The sequence below is a fragment of the Aedes albopictus genome, chromosome 3 (assembly GCF_035046485.1).
Source record: "Aedes albopictus strain Foshan chromosome 3, AalbF5, whole genome shotgun sequence".
NCBI classification, from domain to species: Eukaryota; Metazoa; Arthropoda; class Insecta; order Diptera; family Culicidae; genus Aedes; species Aedes albopictus.
Window position 1 is genome coordinate 367733025 of NC_085138.1, and position 25352 is coordinate 367758376.

General features: G+C 37.0%; 1 protein-coding gene across 1 annotated transcript; it reads right to left on the reverse strand.

Annotated features, from left to right (window-relative positions):
- Positions 1-3: 3 nt before the first annotated feature.
- LOC134289509 (whirlin-like) lies at positions 4-19777 on the reverse strand. Its single transcript, XM_062855389.1, has 5 exons — positions 19578-19777; positions 19290-19474; positions 10124-10295; positions 9940-10056; positions 4-144 (listed from the first exon to the last, which is right to left on the reverse strand). The coding sequence occupies exons 1-5, from the start codon at positions 19662-19664 to the stop codon at positions 4-6; spliced, it is 702 nt and encodes a 233-aa protein (XP_062711373.1). The 5' UTR covers positions 19665-19777.
- Between the last annotated feature and the right edge of the window lie 5575 nt (positions 19778-25352).

The following is a 25352-nucleotide window of genomic DNA, read 5'->3' on the forward strand; positions in this document are numbered from 1 at the left end:
AGTTTACAGGTACATCGCAGCCGCTGTCAGAGTACGGGTGCGAGTATTTTTTCGGATCGGGGTTATCTTTGGTGTAGGAATCGCGGTGAAAAAACATTCAGTACTTACCGGCAAATCGTGCGAATGAGGTAAATGATCTTTTCTCTGAAAATAGAAGGTAGAATTGACATTATTATGGAGATGGATAAAAATAATCGTACATTAATGACACCACAGATGGCCAGCACGAAACGTGGCACCAGCATGATACTAGTAAAGCGTTTTTTGACATTGTTTCCAATTTTATCTTTACAAAACTTGAACCAAGTGAATATCCCGACTAGAAAATTATATCAAAATTGTATCATATTATGTTATGATGTTATAATATTATAGATGCAGGATGATGTTAAAATAACTAAAATTGTAAGGTACCCCGGGGCAAGTGAGACCTACGGCTATAATTTTATCTATTTTTTGTTTTTAAGGCAAACATTCTTCATGGAAAACATAGGTATCACACCAACGGATACTTTGAATTCAAAAATTGTTATTGTTCTCACCCCCAATCGGACTGGAAAAGGAACAACAGCCACACATCATTTCATCATCGTGCTCATCATTCTACCAAGGACAGGGTAGAAACGTGAAAGCAGCACAAATGCAAACCAATTCGATATAGTTGAATAAGAATATAAAGGAATACATTTAGGCGCTGTACAAAGTTTACAAAGCCGCAGCAAATTGGAATCGTTGACGTAGTGCCCCAGTGGACAAGAGAGCTGTAAAATAGGTTAAGTGGTTAAGAATAAAAAAAACATAATGTCATATAATTGAGGTATAATATTTTGAAAACACCCAGAATGTTGAACATGTTTATATCACAATGAGTTATAAATATCTTGGTTTGTTATAATTATGTTATATTATTGTTACAAATTTCTAGCTGGGTAGACCAAAGAAGATCAGTTCACAAACACTAAAAAATAAACGAAAAACAAACAATACTTTCTCTCCGACAAAGTTTAGTTCAAGAAACGTACAATAGTAGCCAGTTTACAATTTTAAATGGCATTTCGTCCAGCTTATAAAATACACAGCTTCAACGCTGCTGAAAAATTCTACTAGTTTAGGATTTCGAGCACATGGATACCTGAGACGAGACCGGACAACTGGCTTCTTATTAATCTTCTTTTCTTCCAAAATATTTGTTGTTTATTTACGTTTCGCTTCGATCGTCGTTCGGGCTAGTGTTGCCAAACATTTTATGTTGCTTCAAGATCAAAGTTTTTTACGTATGTAACATAAATGAGAAGTGCCCATAAATTTTGTCATGAGTTTAGGGGGACGGGCAAAGGGAGTTAACTTCCATAATTGATTGTCCATAGCGTGTTCATAAATCAAAACTAATGAAGGATTAGTTCTAAATGATATTTGTAAACATAATTCTTTGAAAAAAATAAATACCATAACGCTAAAGCTAGATTTTCTTCAAAATTAATCACGTATCATGATTTTCAAACAAAATAGTCACCGTTGAGATACTGTAACTCTGCTTCCTGATGAAAGATTAGGCCTACATTTTGATAAGAAGAAACGTCTTCAGTTTTGGTTTGAGCTAAATATTTTTGTAGGATCAGCTTCAAGAAGAAGCTTCAGAAGGTCAAATTGTTCAAAATAGGACCACACCCAAATTCATCATCGAAGCGAGATCGAGCGAGAAGGCACCGATTCATTTCCTTCTTTTGGTGTTATTATAAGTGCTCAATTCTAACAAAAATACAAAAAATAATGAACAAAACAAACCACGCTCCAATCCTTCATTTTGAGTAGGATTGAATTGGTAAAGCACCCTCCCGAGCAGTGGAAACAATGTCCATAAAAACAGTTATTGAATGTTGTTTTTTTTTTTTAAATTCTCAATACATTTAATTAATTGTTACGAATGGGAAATTATTTCTCTTTCATTATTATAATGCACTTTTATCATAATGAAAATGTATGCGGACCGTATTTACAATCGCTTTTGACAACACTGCGCACAAGCGGTCGAGAACGGTCGGATGGTTTTTGCTTTTTTTAATAGCATGAAATCAACCAATCAGCAGCTGGTCCGTTTTGGCCCCGTATCGAGCTACGTATTGACTGGTCTCGTTTCAGATGGATACCAAATAGTATTGGGGTACCAAAATTGGTAACATACTTTGCGCAACGTGTATCTCAAGATCCCAAAGCATAATAGTTTCTTCGGCAGATTATTCATCAGGCTAAGAACCATCTGACCCGGCGACCTCAGTTCGAGATTCGTTCGCTAGGCGCGCTTGTGTCACAAATGATAAAATCTCCATATCTCAGGATGCTGATAAGATAGAATGATGCCGTTTTCAGCAAAGTTGTTCAATTTATTAAAAACGGTCTATCAACGGCGATCTGGGTTCGAGATTCGTCAGTCTTAAATAAATGATTAAACCTCTATATCACCAAATTCTTCGAAAAAGTTGTTCATCAAGCTAAGAACTTTTTTTGTGGCGCCTAGTGTCAAGAAAGTTCTAACTAGCATATCTCGAAACTCTTATGAGCTAGAAGTGATCAGCAGGTAAAGCATTATCTGGCAACGGTGGCTTTAGTTCGCGATTCGTTCGCTAGACGGCGCCAGTGTCAAAAAAATTCAATACTTTTTAACTCGGCATCCGGATAAAATAGAATAATACCGTCTTCGGCAATGTTGTTGAGCTAGCTAAAACTATCTGACAGTTGACTTTGGTTCGAGATGCCATCAAAGTTTTGAAATAGGCAAAAAACAAAATGTCAATTGCTCTTTCGGTTCGGTTGGTTGATTTTGTTAATAACCCAACTGAAAATATTAAATTACTACTTTCACACCTTATTCCACCTTTTAAAACAATATCGTATCAGACATATTTATTATACATTACTATTTTTGGGAAAGGTTCCAATTCAATATTTGTTATGCGTTCGTTTTTTAATAAAATTACTGCAGGAATTCCACTGCAGAGGATTCCTCCAAAGATATTCCCAGCAACTCACCGAGGAATTTATTTAAGACTTTATTCAGGAATTTCTCAAGGGATTGATCCAGGACTTCCACTAGGGATTTCTCTATACCATGAGGGATTTAATTGGTAAGTACTTCCAGGGATTCCTCGACGGGTGTCTAATGGAGCCAGAGGTTCCTCCAGAAATCCCACACCTTCCAAGATCTACGGGTGTTTCTGCAGGTCTCAGGGGAGTTCCAATGGGCCTCAGGGGCAGTTCAAGTTGTCTCAGGGGGGTTCCAAGGGGTACACTTCAATGGGTCTCAGAAGGTTCCGTGGAAGTTAGATTTTTTCATTTCTTTTTATTTGTGAATTTTGACTACAAGTAATTCTTCACACGTGGAAGTTACAAAGTCTCAGGGGTATTTCAGGAGAGTACCAGGAGATGTCAAGGGCGTTTCAACAGGGCTCTAGGGGGTTTCAGGAATAACCAAGTGATCTCAGGGTCTTCACAAGGGATTTGGGGGTTCTGGGGGCTCCCGGAGCTCTCAGGGACGCTTCACGGGGCTCAGGAGATCTCAGGGAGTTTTCAAGGAGCTCAGGGATGCTGCGAAGAGCCTCGGGGAGTTCCATGGAAAGTTCAAAAACTCTCAGGGGCGTTTCATGGGGTATTATAGGCATATCAGAGAATACCAGGAGGTCGCAGGGGCGTTCAAAAAGGTCCCAGGAGATTTCAGGGGCGAGTGAATGGAGTCTCAGAAAGTTGGCGTGTCAAGGGATTCCCCGGGCGTATCAAGAGACACAAGGAGGTCTCAGGGGCGCATCAAGGGGCTTTAGGAGAACTCAGTGACGCTTCCAACGATCTCAGGTATTGCTAGGGATGCTCTAAAAAGAGACTCAGAGAATTTCAGGGGGTCTCAGAGGCGATTAAGGAAGCTTTAGGGGCTACGATGTGATTACAGAGACGTTTCAGGGAATCTCAGAGGTCTCAGTGGTGGGATTCTCAGAAGAATCTTATATTATTGTTGTAGAATTTGGGGAATTTTGTTAGCAATATTCCTGGAGGATTTTCTGAAGGAGTTTATGGGAGAACATCTAGAGAATCACCTAAATAAATCTCAGAAAAGATTCCCAAAACATTTTCTGACAAATTCATGAAAGGGATGCCAGTAAAAAGTTCCTGAAAAGTTGTTCAGGGTTTGATATTGAAATCTCCGAATCAAATCGTGAAAACAATCAGTGGAGAAATTCATAAACTCCTTAAAAATCATTTGGGAAATTCTGAAGAATTTATGAGCACATACAGGGGATAGACAAAATGATCGGGACAGGCAAAATTTTCCCTTCTCAAAAAAAATATTCAAATAGCTGTAACTTTTCGAAAAGTGCGTCAAATATTCTCAAATTTTTACTGTAAGTGGATCAACTAGTTGTGTATCAGTGGACACAATTTGAAAAATGTATATTTATCCGATAGCCAACTTTGAGCTGCTATATCTCCGGATTCAATGAAGTAAATGCAATGAAATTTTTACCATTTATGACTTATATAATGAGCTTTGAAAAACTTTTGACTTAACTTAAAATTCTTAACACGGAAGATAATTATAATTATTATTATTATATTTTATTAAAGACACTTTACCAAAAAAGTTGGCATTCGTGTCCAAAATAATTATAATGATTAGATTATTTTTCTAATAAAACACCAAATTTTCATAAATTTCAACATCGTTTCAAAATTCAAGATGCTTATTGTAGTTCATTTATATTCCCTCTAATTGTCTTGAATATAAATATTTTTTGAAAGGAAGTAACAACATAGCCGGCAATTTACTGAAAAAGTAATGGGATTATTATTATTACTATTTATTAACGACACTTTACACCGCAAAAGGTGCATTCGTGTCGATAGTAATGGGATGCTTTTTAAAAATAGACCAATTTACTAAAAAATCATAAAATAAATGAAATCGCTATAACTTTTTCTCTTGTGAATAATTTCAAGTTGAGTCAAAAGTTTTTCAGAGCTCATTATATAAGTCGTAAATGGTCAAAATTTCATTGCATTCGGTTCATTGAATCCGGAGATGTAACAGTTTAAAGTTGGCTATCGGATAAATATAGCTTTTTCTAGAATCTTTATAACTTCGTGCAGAATAGCCCGATCTTTTCCAAATTTTGTCCACTGATACACAACTAGTTGATCCACTTACAGTAAAAAATTGAGAATATTTGATGCACTTTTCGAAAAGTTACAGCTGTTTGAATATTTTTTGAGAAGGGAAAATTTTGCCTGTCCCGATCATTTTGTCTATCCCCTGTATATAAAGGAATATCCTGAGTAATTTCCGAAATAATCTTTGTGGGAAGTTCTGCTGGAATCCCAGTAAAATCGTGCAAGAATCTGTGGGCGGAACTCTTACAGGAATTTTATATAATCCTTGAAGAGATTCCTGGAGATATTCCGATGGAACTATCCAATTTAACCGCTAGAAAAAATCCTCAAAAGATTTAATCTGATGCTAGTCCACGGGTTTCCCAAACAGAAATCCTCCTGGAGTTCCTGGAGTAACTCCTCTAGGAATTTCTACAAAGATTTCGAAAAACGATGCAATTCTAGGAGAGTGTGAAATTCTTGTAAGGTTTTTCATTAGAAATTAAAAAAATAATCATGGAACTGTTTTGGAAATTATTTTTGAAATTGCTTCAGAGAATCGTTCATTGTTTCAGAGATTATCTCAGGCATTAATTAAGCAATTCATAATGAAAATTCTCAATAGATTCTTCTGGAACTCGTTCAAAGGTTTCTTAAAAAGTTTCTTCAATTTTTTTTCCACCAGGGATTGTTAAGGGTTTATTCATGCCTTTCTTCAGAGATTCTTTCAAAGTTTTTTTTTTCAGTAATGCTTCAAGAATTTCTAGAAAAAATACTAAAAAATACAGCAATTCCAGTAGAAACAAGAATGCATTACTTGGCATGTAGAAAAAAAAATGTCAAAAATGCTTCTATGAATATTTTAAGAGTGTTCTCCTTGGAACTCTTGAAAGACTCTGCCAAAGACGCTCCGAAAATTCTTAAAAAGTCTCTGGAAATATTTTTGAACGATTCCAATCAGGAATTTCTGAAAAAAAACAAATAGAATTTCTGAAGACATATTCAGCAGAATACCCAAAGATATCTTAGGGAGTACTTATGAATAAATCCTTGAATAAATCTCTGTACAAATATTTGAAAAAATCCCAAAGAAATTCTGGAAAGAGTTTCCGAAAAACTTCACGAGGAACCGTTGGCCACAATTTCTAGAAAAGTTTGATGAGGATTTTTTTTTTAGGAAAACTCCTCAAGAAGTCCTTTGATAACATTTTAGGAGGATTTTCTGAAAGTAGTCTAGGAGCAATCTGCGTACGCATTTTTTTGGAGTTCCTGTAGAAATTCATGTGAAAACATCTAGATTAGCTTTTGTGAAGATACCTTAAAAACAATCTTAAAATACTCCTAAGAGGCTTCCCGACGAAATTTGAAAGAAATATTTTTGAATAAATTGCTAAAAGAACACGTGGAGAAATTCATAGAGTTATGCTTAGAAGTAATGTCGGAGAAATTTCTGGGTTAATGCATGGAGAAATATCTAGAGAAATTCCTGATTGAATCACTGAAAGTAATAACGCAAGCACCTCTAGAGGAAATCCTGCAGTATTTTATGGATGATTCCTTGAAGAAATTTATGGTCATATTCCTGCAACAATTTTCATCAGAATCTGTGAAGCAATTTAATCTTACAAATCTCTTGTGTGCACCTGGTGGTAAACCTGTACGAATATCCGAAAAAGTCCGAAATTCTGGAATAATTTCTGAAGCAATGCATGGAGCAATTTCGAAAAAAAAACGCATGGAATATACCTTAAAGGTGTCTTTGGACAAATTTATTGAAATGTCTTACAAAGAATTTGCGATTTTCTCCAGAATTTTTCATGCGAAATTTGGAAGCATTTATGGAGGAGATTGTGCTCCTCCACATGCTCGAAGCAATTTCTTGAGAAATTCTGAACCTAAGATTTTCTGGAGTAATCCATGGATTATTACCTGAATGAATTCTCGTTCGGATTTCTGAAAGAATCTATAGAGGATCTTCTGATGAAACCCTTAGATGCTTTTCAAGTGGCAGTTTCATATAAATTTTAGAAGGATGCTCTAGAGAAAATTTTGAAAACAAATTTAAAAGAATGGCTTAGAATCCATGGAAAAAAATTAAAAGAACTTACAAAAGGTATTCATGTAAGACTTTCTGAAAGGAATTTTAGGAGGAACTTCCAAGAAATCCATGCAGCGATTTCCGGAGGAATACAAGGAAGGCTTTAATTTTAGGAATAATCTCTAGAAAACTTTGGAGAAAATTGTGAAAGAATTTATGAATTTACTAATCGAAACCCTGGAAGAGTTCCTGAAGGAATTTTTAGATGATAAATCTCCGAAGGCATTTATGGCGGAATTTCCTAAAAAATCCCTGGTAGATTTCCGATCGATACTAAAATTTCTAAAAAAAATCTGAATTTTCTAAAAAGAATATTATGAAAAATTTGCCAGTGAACTGGTTTGGAAATTCCTACATAAATTTCTTCCGAATTCTTAAATTAATTCCTGATACTTCAAAAATCCATATAGCCGAGGCCCATATAGCCGAGGCGGTAAACGCACGGGTATTCAGCATGACCATGCTGAGGGTGACGGGTTCGATTCCCGGTCGGTCCAGGATCTTTTCGTAAAGGAAATTTCCTTGACTTCCTTGGGCATAGAGTATCTTCGTACCTGCCACACGATATACACATGCAAAATGGTCATTGGCAGAGGAAGCTCTCAGTTAATAACTGTGGAAGTGCTCATAGAACACTAAGCTGAGAAGCAGGCTTTGTCCCAGGAGGACGTTACGCCAAGAAGAGAGAGAGAGACTTCAAAAATCCCTGCAGAAAATTTCTCAATGGCAGAGCTCATGGATATATGAACAAAAAAAAAATTGAGGAAAATTCAGGGTCGCCTATTTTCCCGAAAAACTCAGGTGGATTTTTTTTGTTATCCCCTGTCACTACTTATTTTGAAAAATCATAACTCAAGAACGAAGCATCGTAAAAACAAAGATTTTTTTTTTAGAAAATGAAAGCAAATTTTCTCAGAAATCCAAAAAATATGAACTGAAAAAAGGTTCCTACAAAATTTTCCACAGTTGAGAAAATTCGTAAAAAGTCGGAAAAACTGTGCTCGAACTCGTGGAAAATTTTCGAAAAAATATTTTTGAGAAGGTTATTTTACAAGCTTTAATCGCTGAAATTTTTGAAATGCACTTTTTTTTCGATTTTGAGTTATGGTCAATTATGTTGAAAAATGTCCAAATGTGCTATAAAAGCCTTTCTTTGAAAAATCATAAGCATCGTAGAAACAAAGTTTTTTTAATGAAATTGAAAGCAAATTTTCTTAGGAATCCAAAAAAAAAAATTTTTGGGAATGTAATTTAATAAGCTTTGATCGCTGAAATTTTTTGAATGTACTTTTTCCTCGTTACTGAGTTATGGTCAATTATGTGGTCATTTTTCACAAAATTTGCCATAACTCAGGAACGAAAATTAAGTGCATTCCAATAATTTCAGCGATCAGAGCTTATGAAATTACCTCCTCAATTTTTTTTTTTTAAATTTCCACGAGTTCGGACATAGTTTTTTCGGATTTTCTTTATGAATTTTCTCTACGGTGAAAAATTTTGTGGAAAACTTTTTCCATTTCATATTTTTTTTTGGATTCCTGAGAAAATTTGCTTTCATTTTCTATAAAAAAAAAAACTTTGTTTCTACGATGCTTCGTTCTTGAGTTATGATTTTTCAAAGAAAAGGCTTTTATGGCACATTTGGACATTTTTCAACACAATTGGCCTAAATTCAAAAACGAAAAAAAAAGTGCATTCCAAAAATTTCAGCGATTAAAGCTTATAAAATAACCTTCTCAAAAATATTTTTTCGAAAATTTTCCACGAGTTCGGGCATAGTTTTTCCGGCTTTTCTTTATAAATTTTCTCAACTGTGGAAAATTTTGTGGGAACTTTTTCCAGTTCATATTTTTTATTTTTGAGAAAATTTGCTTTCATTTTCTAAAAAAACTTTGTTTCTACGATGCTTCGTTCTTGAGTTATGATTTTCCAAAGTAAGTAGTGTCAGGGGAAAACAAAAAAATTCCACCTGAGTTTTCCGGGAAAATAGGCGACCCTGAATTTTCCTCAATTTTTTTTTGTTCATATATCCATGAGCCCTGCCTGTGGAAAAAGTTGCATGAAAATCTAAGACCCTTCGACCCAAACCTGTACGGTAATAAAAAAAAACCCCTAATCCCAAATAATTATGACTTGATCTATCTTTTCAGATTTATCACACAAACAAATCAAATTGAAACATCAACATTCAAAGATAAGCAGTCAACTCTCCTCATATTTTCGAAAATTTTGATACGCTCAGCTGACATCATCAAACGTGCCGGAATGTCAAGTGTTCGCTCCGAATTGCCTTGCTTTTCTAGGAAAAAATATGGAAGATTATCATCACCACGTACACCGAACCGGATGCCACCCACGTAGCCCAATCCATAAAGATTGCGCCCCGACAAAAGTCTTCCGCGTGATATGGAGTCAACGATGTTGTTTCTTATCTAGCGCGACGAAGCACATTGAAACACCCATAAAAAGTAACGAAATTATGGAGACGCCTGGCTGTCTAGATGAAAGGGCGCGGTCTTTCCCTCTAGCCTAACTATCCAACCACGCACCCAATCATAATGACGTCTCATTAATAAAGATACATTTTTGTTTGCTCAAGCGAGGATCAAATGTGGATTCGACGGACTCCACGCTGAACCCCGGCTCCGCTTCGTTTCGAGATGGTGTGTGTCAATTGGCGTTAAAATATGAAGCGTTATTTTACTTACCCTATGCCTATCTAGTGGATCACCGTAAACGTCTCTCCCCCTCCTATATACAAGTTCGTCATATCGCGTCCTGTCTTCAGGAAAAACTAATTCTCTTATTTCTGTTACTAAAGTATGCTACAAAGAAAGATGGAAGGCGTTAGAATTGTTATAAACTTTGCATCAAATTGTTGAAAGAACTTACCTTTTCGGGTGTATCTAACATTTCTAATAAAACAGATACGAAGGCCTCTATGGTCATTCCTCTAGCACCATATTCCGCTATATAATATGATAAGTTAGCAAAATGATGACGAGGTAATAAGGATCTGGCTTTTTCTTCCACCATCGCTGACACCGGACATTTTCGGCGGGTCCTGAAACGAAAGAATAGTAGGAAATTGGTTGATTCGGGGAATCATTTATAGCTCAATGATCGAAGCAGCCACCAACAGTCTACAAATTACACCTAATAAACAAAAAAAAAATTAAGCTCATGTTTTATGTTTTTAACGTATCATACATTTGCATCAAAAGAAGGAGTTCTTGGTTGGGAATTGGACGGCTCTCAAATCGCTACATACTAAGATTCAGATGTTCCAGCTCAGTAATTGTTTCACTGAGTTCAGTATTTTTTCAATCTTTTTGCTGAGTTTTCAACAGCAGATTTATCTCGGTACACTCGGTTATCGTATTTACCGTTCACCAGTAACGATATTTGCCGTGTATCAGTAACTTTTGACAGTTTATTATCTGAGCTCGGTAACTCATTTACAGAATATTTGCAAAAGAAACAACCGAGCGTACCGAGTTAAATCTGCTGTTGAAAACTCAGTAAAAAGATGGGAAAAATACCGAGCTGATCTTAGTGTGTAGATGGACGCTTCTGTTCTCTAAGCACGATAGTGAAATCGAAGCCAGTTCTATTTAAGCCATCAGACGACGATGATGGTCTAATGATTCCGTAGCCAGGAGCAATAGAAGCGCCTGAAGTCGTAGGTTCGATTCCCATCAAAAAGCTCCCGGGGAATATTTTATAATCTCAGAATGAATCTTCATAAGTATCTTAATTCAAACATCTCTTGAAGTTTTGTCCATTTTTTTTTTCTAGGAAATCGCTTGAAAATTCAGATGTTCAGTTGAGTTTTGTAATGAGTTATGGAACAATATTTCAAAAAGTTTTTCACTAGTTGCAATAAAAATACCATTTTCTTTGACCCCGGGTTTCGGGATAAAAACTGAAGCATATCCCGGGAAATCCCGGTATCCCGGGATTTTTATATATTTTTTATAGAATATAGATTTCTGCGGACATTTAGATAAATTTCAATTAAATCACGATTTATCAGTTGTTGTCTATTTAGTTTAATATGGAGGGTACCCGAGCAAAGTCTGACAGAAAATCGAAACAAATTTCGATATTGTGATATTGCAAATTATGATAATTCAGGTTGTTGTTGTTTTGGTCGTTTAAACGGTTAAAACATCAAAAATGAAAGCAGAAGAATGTTCTCGTAACAGCAAGTTGAAAACAATTCCTGCTATCAGTAATAGCAAATTGATAACTGTTTTTGCTATCAATACGAAAAAATGGAAAAATCGTTGAATATAGGGTTTTCCGATTGGTATGAAATCCTGAATGCCATAAGATAATTACACTAATGATATATTCTTAGAGATATTATACAAGGTTGCCTTGAAGTTTTAAAATAACTTAAAAACTTATTTTTTATAATAGTTTCAAGTGACAGCAAAACGAAATCTAAATTTGAAAACAAATTTAATCAAGACAAACTGATATCAAAATGTGATATCAATTTGTTGCTGAATACAAATCGGATTTTCGATTAGTTATCATTTTGTTGTTAGACTCTGCTCGGGTAATTACCCTAGTCACTTATTAAAAAAGCCTCAGATATTGGAAACATTATAACGATCTCTTGGCAGAATTCTCACAGTTCTGATGGAAAAAGCTGTTCTGAAAACAAATTCCTAATTTCAAAACGGTTGAGAATTTATGAGCTGTTGGTGGGAAAAAAAATCGTTACGATATACGCAAAGACACTACTGAGAATTCCAGATGCAATTTCTTCGTAAACTTCTCAAGAAATGCTTAATGGAGCACTCGAAGGAATTCCTGCTGGCATTTCAAAACGGATCTCTTAAAGATCTCCGAGAGCTTTAAAAGAAACTACTGCAGCAATACCTCAAACAACGGCCGGAGGATTCCACTAAGGAACCTCTACCAGAATCCTTACGGAGACTCCTGTAGAGATATCGGTTGGAACTTCTTCAAAATTACTGAAAAATCTACTGAAGAACATTTGAAGGATTTTTTAGAGTAATTCGACAAGGGACTCCGAAAATAATCCCTGAAAAAATTCCTCGAGTAATCCCTACAGAAGATTTTGGAAGAATATCTAAAGAAACTCCTGGTGAAGTTTCTGCAAAAAAAATCTAAAAGAATACCCGATGGGATTTCTGGAGAAATCCCTCAACACCTGAAAGAATCCCCGAATGAATCATCTAAGAACCCTAAAATAATGTTCAATGTGCTGCTGATGAGCCACACTTTTTTGATTTGTTGCAAAATATGAATGCTGATCTGGACAGTTCTAAAAAAACTTAAAAATTTTGAAAACAAGTTAAAATGTTACAATTTTTTCTATGCAGCTTGTAGTTTTTTTTAATGAAAATTTTCAATAAGCAATTGATCTGCTTCAAAGAATAGAATAAACGGTAAAAAATTTCCATAGATATACACTGCTAAATCGTGATTTATAATGTCAGACCATGCAGTAACCATCTAACACAATTATTTGGTTTTCTGATTTTCGAAGTGAAGAGCAGTGCTGTTATGGTAAAATCAGAGCTGGTTACTCAAGGTTTTCAAATTTTAGCGCCCCCTACACCGGTATGCCCTAGGGATATGACTTCACTATTGTGCCTAATTTATAACTATTCCGGGATAACACCGTCATGCATTATAATTTACCGATTTTTTTTTCTGTAATTTTCGCGCAAGAGAAATTCTTGCTGAAATTCGTATGAGTTTTGCAACAATTCTTCTTGAAATTTCTAGAAAATTCCCCAAGATTTTCTTCAGGAACACTGTCATAAATTCTATTTGGGGATTTTTTGAATATTCATCATCGCTTGATATCTTAGAAAAAAAATCAAAACGCCCTGTTGTCCACTTTGAAGATTCCTGCAGAGATTTTTTTCGGGAATTGTCCCAGGAATTTTCCTTGGCACTTTTGCAGGAGTTTCTGAAGAAGTTTCTCAAAAGATGAATGTTGAAGCTGGTCCACGGGATTCCACAGAAATTCTATCGACATTCTTTCTGGGATTTTAAGGCTCAAATAACCATCACTCACTCATCAGGAATCACCAATTATTTAAAATCAGTTTTCTTCCTCCAAGACACAAAACCGTCATTGCAAATTATTTCACTGTTATCCATACGGTGGCTAGATAGCAGTGATAAATTTGTATTAACATTGGTTGATATTTCAGCGAGGAAACTGCTTTTGAGTTTTAACAAGGTTTTTGCTAAACGATGATTGTTTGTTTCCTCTATAGGAAATTCCATTAGGGATGGATACATAAGCTCATGCTTGCACTCCATCATGTATTTCTTTTAAGCATTTCTGAAGTTTCTCCAGGAACTCCTCCAAATGTTCCTTCAAAAGATTATTTTACAAAGATTAAGAGATTCATTCAGAAATTCCTTTGGGGTTTTCCTTTAAAAAAATCTATTTTTCTAGAAACTTTTTCAGAAATTATTGCTTGAATTACTCCAGAGGTTCCTTCAGGTATTATTCCATTAATTCAAGGATTTTCTCTGGCATTTTTGTATAAATTCTTAAAAAAACTCAAGTGATTTTTCTGGAAGTTCCTCCAGGATTTTCTCTAACAGTTTCCTCCAGATCACCTTTCAGATTAATGCTGACCTTCCTTCAGGGATTTTTTCACAATTTCCTTCAAATTACCTATGAGTTTATTAAGAAATTTATCTTTGAATACCTAGAGGATAACTTCAGTTTTTTTAGGAATCATTCCAAACATAATTTCAGAATTTCTTTTTTTCTGTTTTCTGTTGTTCTCTAAAAAAATCCTCCCAGATTTTTTAATATTTTTGTAAGATTTCCCTCACATAATTTATTTAGATAGTAGCTCAGGGATTTTTGTGTACAAAACCCTTCAGATACTGTGTAAGATTTTTTAAGGGAATTTCTTCAGATGTATCCCTGGGAGTTCTTACAAGGAATCCTCCAGGGATAGAATCTTTTTCAAAAATTATGGCGTGAAGTACTCCTGAGGTTCCTTCAGGTATTACTCCAAAATCCAAGGATTTTCTCGAGCAATTTTTTGTTAGAATTCTTAAAAAAAATCTCAAGGATTTTTCTGGAAGTTCCTCCAGGTTTCTCTCTAATAATATCTTCCAGGTCACCTTCCAGATTTATGCTAACCTTCCTTCAGGTTTTTTTTTTACAATTTTCTTAAAACTTCCTAGGAATTTATCAAGAAATTTTTCTATGAATACCTAGAGGATACTTCAGTTTTTTAGGTATTATTGCAAACATTATTTTAAAACTTCTTTTTTTATTTTTTCAGTTGTTCTCTAAATAATTCCTCCAATTTTCTTTTTATTTTTGCTAGACTTCCCTAAAGTTATTCAGATAGTAGCTCAGGGATTTTTGTATACAGAACCCTTCAGAAACTGTGTGGGATGTTTTCTGGGAATTTCTTCAAAGGTATCTCAGGGATTTCTTACAAAGAATCTTCCAGAGATCCCTCAGAAATTAATTGAAGGATTTTTTTCAAGAACTCCTCCGATACTCCAAAATTCTGACTCCTCTGATTTCGGCAGACATATTTTTAGAGATTTCTTCAGAAATTTCTCTACGGTTTTTTTTTTCAGGAATCCCTCCAGAATTTTTACAAGTATTTCTTTCCTTGGAACTACTTGCAGAGTTCCTCCATAAGCCTATCATTTTTTTTCTCTAAAAATCAAGAGTATTTAAAGCTATTCCTTCAGGTATTCTCTCAGATAAAAAAATATTCAAGAATTTATACAAGGAGTTTCCAAAGATATCTCCTGGAGTATTAAAGGATTCCTTGGGTCAATCCTCTATTGATTTTTTTTTTAAATTCATTCAGAGATTCTTCAAAGAATGTGCAATTTCTGGGAGAATTTCTGAGAAATCCCTGTAGGAATAACTAATCTGCAGGTATCTCGAAGGACATCCCAGGAGATATTTCTTATGCAGCCGCAGGATCATTTTCAAAGAAAAAAAAAACCAGTAGGAATCTCTCCACAACTGCAGAAACAACTGAATGAATTTGGAGAAACCGTAGGAAGAATTTCCGAAGCAATGCAAATTTGTAAAGAGATTATATAAGAATTTCTTAAAAACTCCATGGAAAAATCTTCGAAGAAATTCCTTGCTGATAGTCGTGATGCAATCCCTTCAATTCTGAAGGATTCCCTGGAGACAAAAATATCTCCTCAAAGGAATTTTAGAAGGAATCTCAGCAGAAATTTCTGCAAGAATCTCGTAAAGAATTTCTGAATAAATCTTCAGCAGAATCCATGTAGAAATCTTAGAAAGTACTTTTGAATGAATTTCTGGAGGAATATTCAAAGAAATCTCAGGGACTTTCTTGAAGAAATCCCAGGAGCAATTTCTTAACTTCCTGGAGAAATTACTCGGAAAGTCCTTGTTGGAATTCCTAGAAAAAAATATTGAGGAACTCTGATCTCTTTCTGAACTCCTGCTGGAATCTTAGGGGGAATTCCTGCCTGAAAAGTATTTCTGCTTGGAAAGTATTCCCTAATTTCTCAAGATTTATTTAATTTATTAATCCCTGAAGAAATTTCTGGACACATTCACGTAGGAATTTTCAATTCAATACCTAGAGCAATTCCTGAACATATCTCTGGACTTTCTGAAGAAAATCCTTAACGAATGTCTAGAGAAATATTTGGAAATTTTTCGCAGAAAATACTGAAAAAAGTCTAAACAAAATCCTGTAAAAAATTCTGAATAAATCCCTTGAGGAATTTCCGATGTTTTTTGTTACGAATCACTAGAAGTAGAATAACGTTCCTAGTGGAATTCCAGAGGAAAATCATTGGAGGAATATCTGGAGAAACCCTATGGCAAATTTTCTATACAATCCCTGGAAGAATTTCTCAAAATAAATCACCGGATGTTTCTCTTTAAAGCTTTGATAGATTTAAAAACCGAAATTCTGGAGTGACTTATGAGTGTTATGTATTAATTTTGGAAACTATCCATTGTGAACATTTCCTTGGGCTTGGAACGCTTGGACAAATCTATGGAGGAATCTCATTAGGAATGTTTGAAGTAATCCCCAGGAAAATGCCTAAAAGAAACCCAGAATGAATTTCTGGCGGAATATTTGTAAGAATATCGGCAGGAGTCCGAGAAAGATTTTCTTAACAAATCAATGGACCTTTGATTTTCTTAAAGAATCGCTGAAAGCATTTCTGAAAATATTCGTAGATTAATTCCTAAAAGGTACAGATTTCTCAATAAAAACAAAATCTATGGAGTATTTTTGAGGAAACCATACAAGCTTTTCTCAAAGGATTTTTTGGAGAACCTTTTGGAAGATCCTCTGAAAAATATGTAGGAAATGCTGAAGCGATCCATGGAAGATGTTCTAAAGAACTTTCAGAAGAAATTCATGGACTACTTTCTAAAGAAATCGGAAGCAATACAAGGAAGATTTAATAAAAAGGTCCTAAGTTTTTTTCTGAGTTAATCTCTAGAAAAGTCTGGACAAAATCCTAAAGGAAACTAAGAATTACTTCTATTCCCAGGAAGCGCCCCTCCGCCTTTTTTTATTAGGGAAACCCCCTTTCTTGGCGCCTTTTCTCTGCACTGGCCTTATGGGCGAGAAAAATATCGAAAAATCACTAAGGCTTAGGCGATTTTATTATATCCAATAGGGCGGGGACAATTCCTATTTTCTCTGAGAAGCTATATTCTTACATGTGTTAGGGCACAAAGCAATAAAAAAATAGTAAGGGGATTCACTTAACAGCGTAAACTGATTAAACTGAATAAACGTCGCGATCCCCAAGGCAATCTTTGATTATTTCATTCACAAAATCATGAAACATTTCAAATAACCAGAAAATCATGGCTTACGCAGCAATTTAATCTGTTTAGTGAATACCCCTAATGTCTTATTGTCGTGGGGGATGCTTGCCAAGGACGCCATGAGACCGCGATACGGCTCTGCTGTACTACTTCCAGAATTTGTGTAGAAATCTATGAGGAATTGGGATAGTTTATAGGGAAAAGCAAAAAGAAGGTGTCTGGGGCGTTTAAGGAGTCCCAGTGGGTTTCAAGCGGTATCAGGTTGAGACATGAGGGGGTTTCAGGAGATTCCAGGAGGTCTCAAAGGCGTTTCAGGAGATCTCAGAGGGGTACCAAGAGAGTCTCAGGGGCGTTGAGGTGGTCTCAGGGGATTTTATGTGTCTCAAGGGATATGGGAGTGCTGCATGGGGTCTCAGCGGTGTTTCAGGGAGTATCAGGTCATTTGGCTAAAGGACATTAGGCCGAATGGGTTAGCAGACAATGGGTCTGCGACATACCGTGCACCTACAGCATACTAAAACATCTCAAACTATGATTTTCGGCACACTAATGACCCTTCCGGCCTGTTGACCCATTCAATCTAACGTGCAACGGCCAGCACCTTTCAGGGGGTCTCAGATGAGTTGCATGTGATCTCAGGTATGCTTCAAAAGGTCTCAAGGTGTTCCAGAGGAGTTCCTGAAGGTTTTGAAGTAGTTCTAGAGGTATTTAAAGGCGTTTCAGAGAGGACCTCAAAATCTCAGGGGCATTTCGAATGGATTCAAACGGGTTTAGGGGGCATGAGAAGGTATCAGAGTCATGAAAGAAGTGACAGGATCATCTCAGGAGCTTCAGGGGGCTTCAGGGGGTCTCGGGGGACCCCAAGGAGTCTCAGGGACGTTTCAAGCAGTTCCAAGAGCGTTTCAAGCAGTTTGCAGAGCGTTTCAAGAAGTGCCTGAGGTCTTGGAATCGTCTCAGGTGTATTTGAGGGCATTTCGGGGGGACTCTCAAGGGTATCAGCTGGCATCAGGGGCGCTTCAAGGGCTCTCAAGGACATTTAGGGGACCTCAGGGGCCTATCAGAGGGTCCCTGTGGTTTTCAGGGAAGTTCATGGAGATCTATGGGGAACTTCAGGAGGTCTCAAGGGTTTTCTTGGTAGTCTCAGGGGCACTTAAAGGGGTATAAGTGACATTTCAGGCAGTCCCAGGAGGTTCCATGGGGGTATATTTCAAGGGGTCTCAAGGGTACCTGGAGGTCTCAGAAGCGTTTCAGGGGGTTCCAGTGAGTCTCAGGAGCGCTTCATGCTATTAAAAGAGTCTTGAAGAGATCATAATCTTTTTGGAAAACGCCAGAAGTTCCGCAAACTTATGATACCCATTCACAAAACCATTGGAACCCCTTGAAATGCCCCTGAAATGCCTTAAAATACCTCTGAAATCTCCATGTTAGGGACGAGTGACCAACAGGTTAAAGTCCCTCGGAAAAATCAAAAACACACACTTGAAACCTCCATAGCTACATTGAATCTGCCTTGAAGTCTCCGTAAACCATGCCCTTGAAACCGCCTGGAACACTCTTAAAGGATTCTTGAAACCCTTCTGAAATGACCCTGAACCCCATTGAAGTGCACATGATGTGCCTCTAAACGCCCCTGAAATCTCCATAATCTCAATAAAACGCCCTTGATATCCCGATATGTAATCAATTTGAAATGCCCTAGGAGCACCTTCAAAAGGCTCCATAAATCCCTAGAAAGGCACCTGAAATTAAATCAAACGCCGCTAAATCCTCTTAGAACGCCATCAAACGTTTCCTAAAACCTTCTATAGCTCTCGGAAATGTCTTAAACATGCCTTGAAACTCCCCTGAAACCTTTTGTATCGTCCTCAAAAGGGTCCTGAATCATAATTAAAGTCTTTTGAATCTTCCCTGAAACTCCCGTAATATTATTAAAAAGCCCTTGAAATTCCCGTAATCCCATTAAAACTAATCGAAACCTGTCGAAACGCCTTTAACCTGATAGTGTGGCTGTCAGGGTACCCAAGGTACCTTATTTTATTTTAATTCTCGATATTGAAATGATTATTGAGAGTTGAATTTCTGCTAGATCTAAGAGCTCGTGAATATACATATATGTATCTATTAATGGGGTTGAGCGAATTCTTCTTCCCGTCCCTAGGAGGGCCTCATTCATAATTGCATCTTTGAATACTGTTTGCTGCATGTATCTCTTTTCCTTCGAGTTACTTCACTCACCTCACTCCGGTCGGACTGTAGGCATCCCACGGTTCTGGCTCAACGGTGGTACACGAGTGTGGCACTTTCCCGACGTCCCGCACCAGCAGCGACATCCGCTTGTGGAACTTGAATTGACTAACAGCCTCGTCATGGGTAACGTCCATGAATGATTGATTATTCACTTCTAGGATTTGGTCGCCGACCTGTTGGGAACGGGGAGAAGATGCGAATTTTCAGACAGACAAATGTCATTTGATGGCTTAACTAGGAAGCAAATAGTTTTATTCAATGAGAAGTTCAACTCACCATCAGTCCAGCCCGGTCCGCTACGCTGTCCTTGTCGACGCCGGTAATAAAAATTCCTAATCCGTACTCTACGCCACCCCTTATCATCAGTCCCAGGGATTGGCCGGGTTCTATCACTAGTTCTACCCTTCGAACACTGGCGGATGCGAGGAAACCGGAAGCAAAAAATTCAGTTATTTTATTATTTGGTAAGGTGCATCACAAATAGATAAAAAGAGGTGAAATCGTAAATTTGTGGCACCCGCCACCATTGCTGCAGAGGAGCTTAGAGATAAATGGGTTTCCGGTTTTGGCGATATCCTTTTTGAATGTGTCTGTTTCTGTGCGGCAGCAGTTGGTTGGCTAGAGGTGTTTACCCTACATTCTTTTTGTGGTTTGCAACAGGGCCACAGGAAGGACTTAAGTGAGGTTTATCTTCATTACTGCATAACGAGCCATGTAAGGGCACCGGGGATGCGGCTACAATGCGGTTTGTAGAGTAGGAATAAAAAATGCACGACGTTTCCGGTTGTAGCTGGTGAATTCTAAGTGGGCAGGAACAGGTGCATCGGTGCAGCGATATCGACTTCGAGTATGCAATTGAATGTAGAACATTTTAAAGTGATTTAATTTTGGGCACCTCCAAATTAAGAGTTTTTCTGAGGATTTTTCCAGGGTTTTTATTAACAGTTTCTCCAAAAGTTTATTTTTTGTTATTTCCTGGCAAAATTGTGCTTTTCAAATAGGTTCTACATATATTATTCCAATAGAAATGCAGGAAATATCTAGGTATTCGTTCGTGACAAAACCATGGCAAGTAGTTCGCTCAAGCAGATTTCCAGGAGTCTTTTAAAGCGAAGCATTTCCCCACTTTTTGGTTTTTTTTTATTAAATAACGAAGCAATATTTGCAAAATCGGTTTTCGTACACAGTTAGAGGCTGTTCGGGCTTGTTCGGAAGTTAGCCATCAATGTTAACTTCTTTTCCCGATCAGCCTAGATAGCTGTGTAGTGTCGGTAGCGATTGTCTTAATTGGCTAAGAATAACACTACGGACCGCCTGATCCAGTGGTAAGAGTCCACTAAACAGGTGACCCCTAATTCATGGTGTTATGCGGCTTTATGCTTACCGTGCCAAGGAATGAATGGTTAGGGGGGTCTAATAAAAACCTAACCACAAACGGAGCCTGTGGAGAATTAGGGCGTCCTCCACAGTATTTTGCCCTTACTGCGCTAACCGGAGCAATAGTGCAGTGGACCTTGCGTTTCTCCGAGATAATCAGTTGCCTTTCTTAAGTTTCAAGTTTGAGGCTAAATAAGGGCAGGATTATTCAAATGTTGTAAATTAGCTTACATTACTACCTATACGGTTTCGCTAAATGCGTTTTCGCCATTGGCGTTTTTTTTTTCAATTGACACCGATTTGGTTTGTCGTTGATGTTTCCTTTTTGTGCTGTGATTGTGAAGAGTGTAATCCTGTCTAGTTTGGGTAGTGGCTACGACTAGGAAACCTCAAATCAATTTTCAGCGTAAAAAGCGTGCGTGGCCCAAATGGCTCTATTTCAAAAAGTTCATTTTCCTAGGGTAACTTCTGTATAGGTTACCTCGTGAACCCAGTTTTGCTTCTTTCATTATAAATGAAGTGTCGTGCCTCGAGCATGCTATATCTTAGAATAACGTTAACAGTATGTTTCAACCTTTCCTTATGGATGCCTTCAAGCAAGATCTTGTATTCAGCATTTTTTCGTTGATATTTGGCAGTATTGCTACGATGACTACATCATCTGAAGTAGCTCAAACATTAATTTGAAATGCTTCAGTTTGATGGAATAGTTAGGTAGTACAGTTCATGGATAACTTAACATAGAATTGCACCTAACCAATATCTGCATGAGCAGAATTTGTCATGAGTTGACTGATTGGCATGTGTCAGATGACGAGTCTTCATTTGACCTTCTTTGCACTTTTGAGTGTTCCTTCGCAAAATTTGCGTATTCAGGCGTCCCTGCTCAACGAATTAGGAAACCTGTACTAATTGGTTGCGACCACATTTTGTGGATAACTCGCTTCCATTGCTACTCCAAGAGAGTTTCATTGTGGTTTTGTACCTACAACGCCCTCCATTGTGGCATACCATAACTATTGCTTTGAAAGAAGCTTGTCCTCTGCAGTCTGTGCGGACTGCAAGAGGTATTCCTGAATGGAACTCTGATCTGTTCAAGTTCAAAATATCTTCGGATAAACCATTCTTTGTATAGTTACGAATCTCTAGCTTCCGCTTGAGAATTATAGCTATATAATCGACTTAGTGGGCCCTAAAAAGCTCTGCTTAATTCAAATCTTCAGGAGGAAATGGGGTTTTGTCCTATTTTTCTGCAGAGGGATTTGAGTATTTCAAACATGTTTTGAACTCTTGTAGTTTTCTATGGGTTTTTTTCATGGCGTGAAATTACTCTGTAGTTTTATCCCGAAAGGGTGCGTGCGTTGTATAAAGATGGAATGAGTTTCAGATTTATCTGGTTACCTCGTTCTTTCTGAAATGCTTGAAACGCATTGTCGATTATCAGTGATGTTCGTCTGGCTGACATGCCTACTCATGTGAACTCACATGCCTCCCAATTTGGGATGTCCACAGTGACTCTTTTACACAAAGTTGTATATGTTTTCAAGAAAGTACTCGCTCAATCGTAGGTTTTGCGGTAATTTCTTGAATATTGAGGATGCTTTTGATGACGTGCCTTTCAATGTCATATTGAAAGTCGCATGACGTCACAAGCTACCTCCAATGAGCTATAGGCTCTCTTTACGCTTATGCGTTTTACAGTGTCCTTTTCAGGGCACTGAATAAACCCATTGTGGTATGGGCTAAGAGCTCTCATTGCGCTTATGCGCTCATTCCCTCTTCTAGGGTACCCCTTCCTATTTCATCATCTTTCCCTTTCCTAATCCCATTCCATCCCTTGTCCCATTTTCCCTCAGGTAAATGATGAAATAGGCTTATATGTATGGCGATGGCACAAATGTCCCAAATGGAGGATAACGTGCCTCTGGAGCCGGCCTTCTGATACCTGATACCAGTTAGAGGAAGGATCAAGGTATCTCCGGAGTTGTTTACAGGTGGAACATGTTTTTCAGTTTTAAGGAAACCATTTTTGAATGAAATTTTGAAAAAATATGGTTTTTGAAAAATTGGTAAAAGTTTTACATCTGAAAAAAAATCCAGTAGATAGCTCGACCCTTCCTCTAACTGTTTATGAGAGCCGATTTTGAAAATTTCGCTTCGTTATCTAGTAAAAAATAAAAAATAAACAAAAAAAAATGAGAAAATGCGTCCAGTTTCACCTTAAGATGTTCTTTTAGTACATGACCAATGTTTTTAGCAAGAGTTTGAATGGGATTCCAGCAGGCATTTTTTTTTTCATGATTGCAAAGATAATTTGTCAATAAAACTTCAGGGACATATCAGAGAAATTCTGATATTATGTAAGAAAACTCTGGAATACTTCAAAGAGCTTCTCCAGAATGGCAAGAAGCTTTCTTTCAAGGAGTTCTTCCAAAGATTTTCTTCAAGAAATTCGTCTATAGTTCATCTAGAAAAACTTCTTCATTTCACGAGCTTGTCGAAAAGCTTATCCAGGAATTCCTACAAATGGTTCATTTCCCTTAAAATATCAAATATTTGTAAGAATTTAATAAATGTTTTTTTAAGGAATTCACATGATGAAGCATCAACTTCATCTTAATTTCAGAAATGTCTGGGCTTCGTGGCCGAGCGCCTAGCGGCGTCAGTTGTTTGGGTGTCTCGCAAGCTTCGGAGTGTGGGTTCGATTCCCGCTTCAGTCGGAAAACTTTTCGTCGAACGGAAAATTATCCGCTGGACCTCTGGGTGTAATATGTGTTTTCCGTTGTTGAGTGTTTGTAATGTTCAGTCTGTAGAGGCCACAAGGTCGGAGACGGTGTTATTGTCTTTTTAAAATGCTCCAAGCAGTTTAGCAATAATGTTTAAATGTGCTTATCTAAAAAAAAATTCGTCGTTTTTTTTTTTCAGAATTTCGGCCCGCCTCAGAAATTTCTCTCTTGCGTTCAAGCAGGAGTAACTGCAGAAATTTCTACAGAATTTCTTTATTAATTATTGAATTACAATTAATTAAAACCGGCTACTCAGTCTTGAACTAACAAACGATGTTTATTACTTGCCCAACGTTTCGACACGGGGTTGGTGTCTTCTTCAGGGGGAAACTAATTTCGTCGTTTTTGGTCTTATGTTTCGTCTAACTGTAACTGTCCTGTTACAGTTAGACGAAACATAAGACCAAAAACGACGAAATTAGTTTCCCCCTGAAGAAGACACCAACCCCGTGTCGAAACGTTGGGCAAGTAATAAACATCGTTTGTTAGTTCAAGACTGAGTAGCCGGTTTTAATTAATTGTTGGAACCATACAGTCGAACCTCCAGCAGAATTATTGAATTATTCACCCTAGTACACTAAATTCTTTATTACACGACTTTTTAACGCGGATGTACACGATTTTCTCCAAATTACGTAATGTGATTTTGGAAAGATTCTTCTCTCCTGGTCGTTATTTCTTTGCGATAGGGCTCAAATTTCTACCAGAGATTTCTTGACACCCTGTCAAAATTTAAAGACGATGCGATAAAAAAAAAGTTTTTGAAACTTTTTTGCGTTTTTTTTACGCGGAACCAAAAATCGCGTAAAAACAGAATTTAGTGTAGAGTGTTGGGGTCAATATGACCCAGACAGGCAAGCTGAATGTGCCTATCTAAACATCCCACAGCAATCAGTTGAGACAATACTAAATAAACTCGTAGAGGGATTCCGGAAGGTACTCATAGAATAATTTTGAAAGGAATATCTGCAGGAGCTTCAGAAGATATCCATGCATTATTTACTGGAAGAATTCCTCCCAGATTGTCCTGAATGAATTTCAGCAAGAACCTTTGGAGAAATTTGTGTAAGAATTCTAGAGGAAATCTCGGAACCATTGTTGGAGGAATGTCCATGAAAATCTCCGGAAAAACTTCTTCCGAAACCCTTCTAGAAACCACTTGAGAACTTCTCATGGAACTTCTCAAATAATTTCGGCAGGAAATTCTTAAGGAATTCCTGAAGGTATTCTTCAAGTAACGCTTAAAAAATTCTACGAAAAGTTAATACCGTAACGTCTAATTTAACTTCAGAAGGAATTGATGAAGAAAAGCTTGGAAGAATTCCTTCTTAAGGACTTGTGGAGGACGGGATGACTTTTTTTTCAGATAAGGCTGCCACAAAGTTCGATTTGTCAACCACCACCCAAGCCCCCCCCCCCCCCTTGGAAAATTGTGGTCAAAATTCCACTTTTGGAGGGGGGACAAAAATAAATTATTCAAAAAATTTTAAAATTTAAAGTGAAATTAGAGTTGTCGAGAACATTTCTTAACAAATCCGATGAGTTTGATGAGTTTGCCAAATTGTAGGTATGAGTATTTTTTTCATCAAAAACATGTATTATTTTTCATCACCCCCTTGACGAGTCAATGATTAAAGTGACATAAGAAGAAAATAAGATTTGTTCCGGCCTAAATTGCTCAAAGAATTCATTGAGAAATTTACTTAAGAAAGAAGCTATACTGGAATGCTAATAGAAACACTTGTAGAAATTCTTCTTTTTTCAAAATTCATCGGAAACGATTTGAAATGGATTCTTAAAAAAAATATTAGAAGAAGTTCCTGACATTAGCAATTGGATTAAATTTGTTTGAAATGTTATTTTTGTACCTATGTCATGATCTCATCAT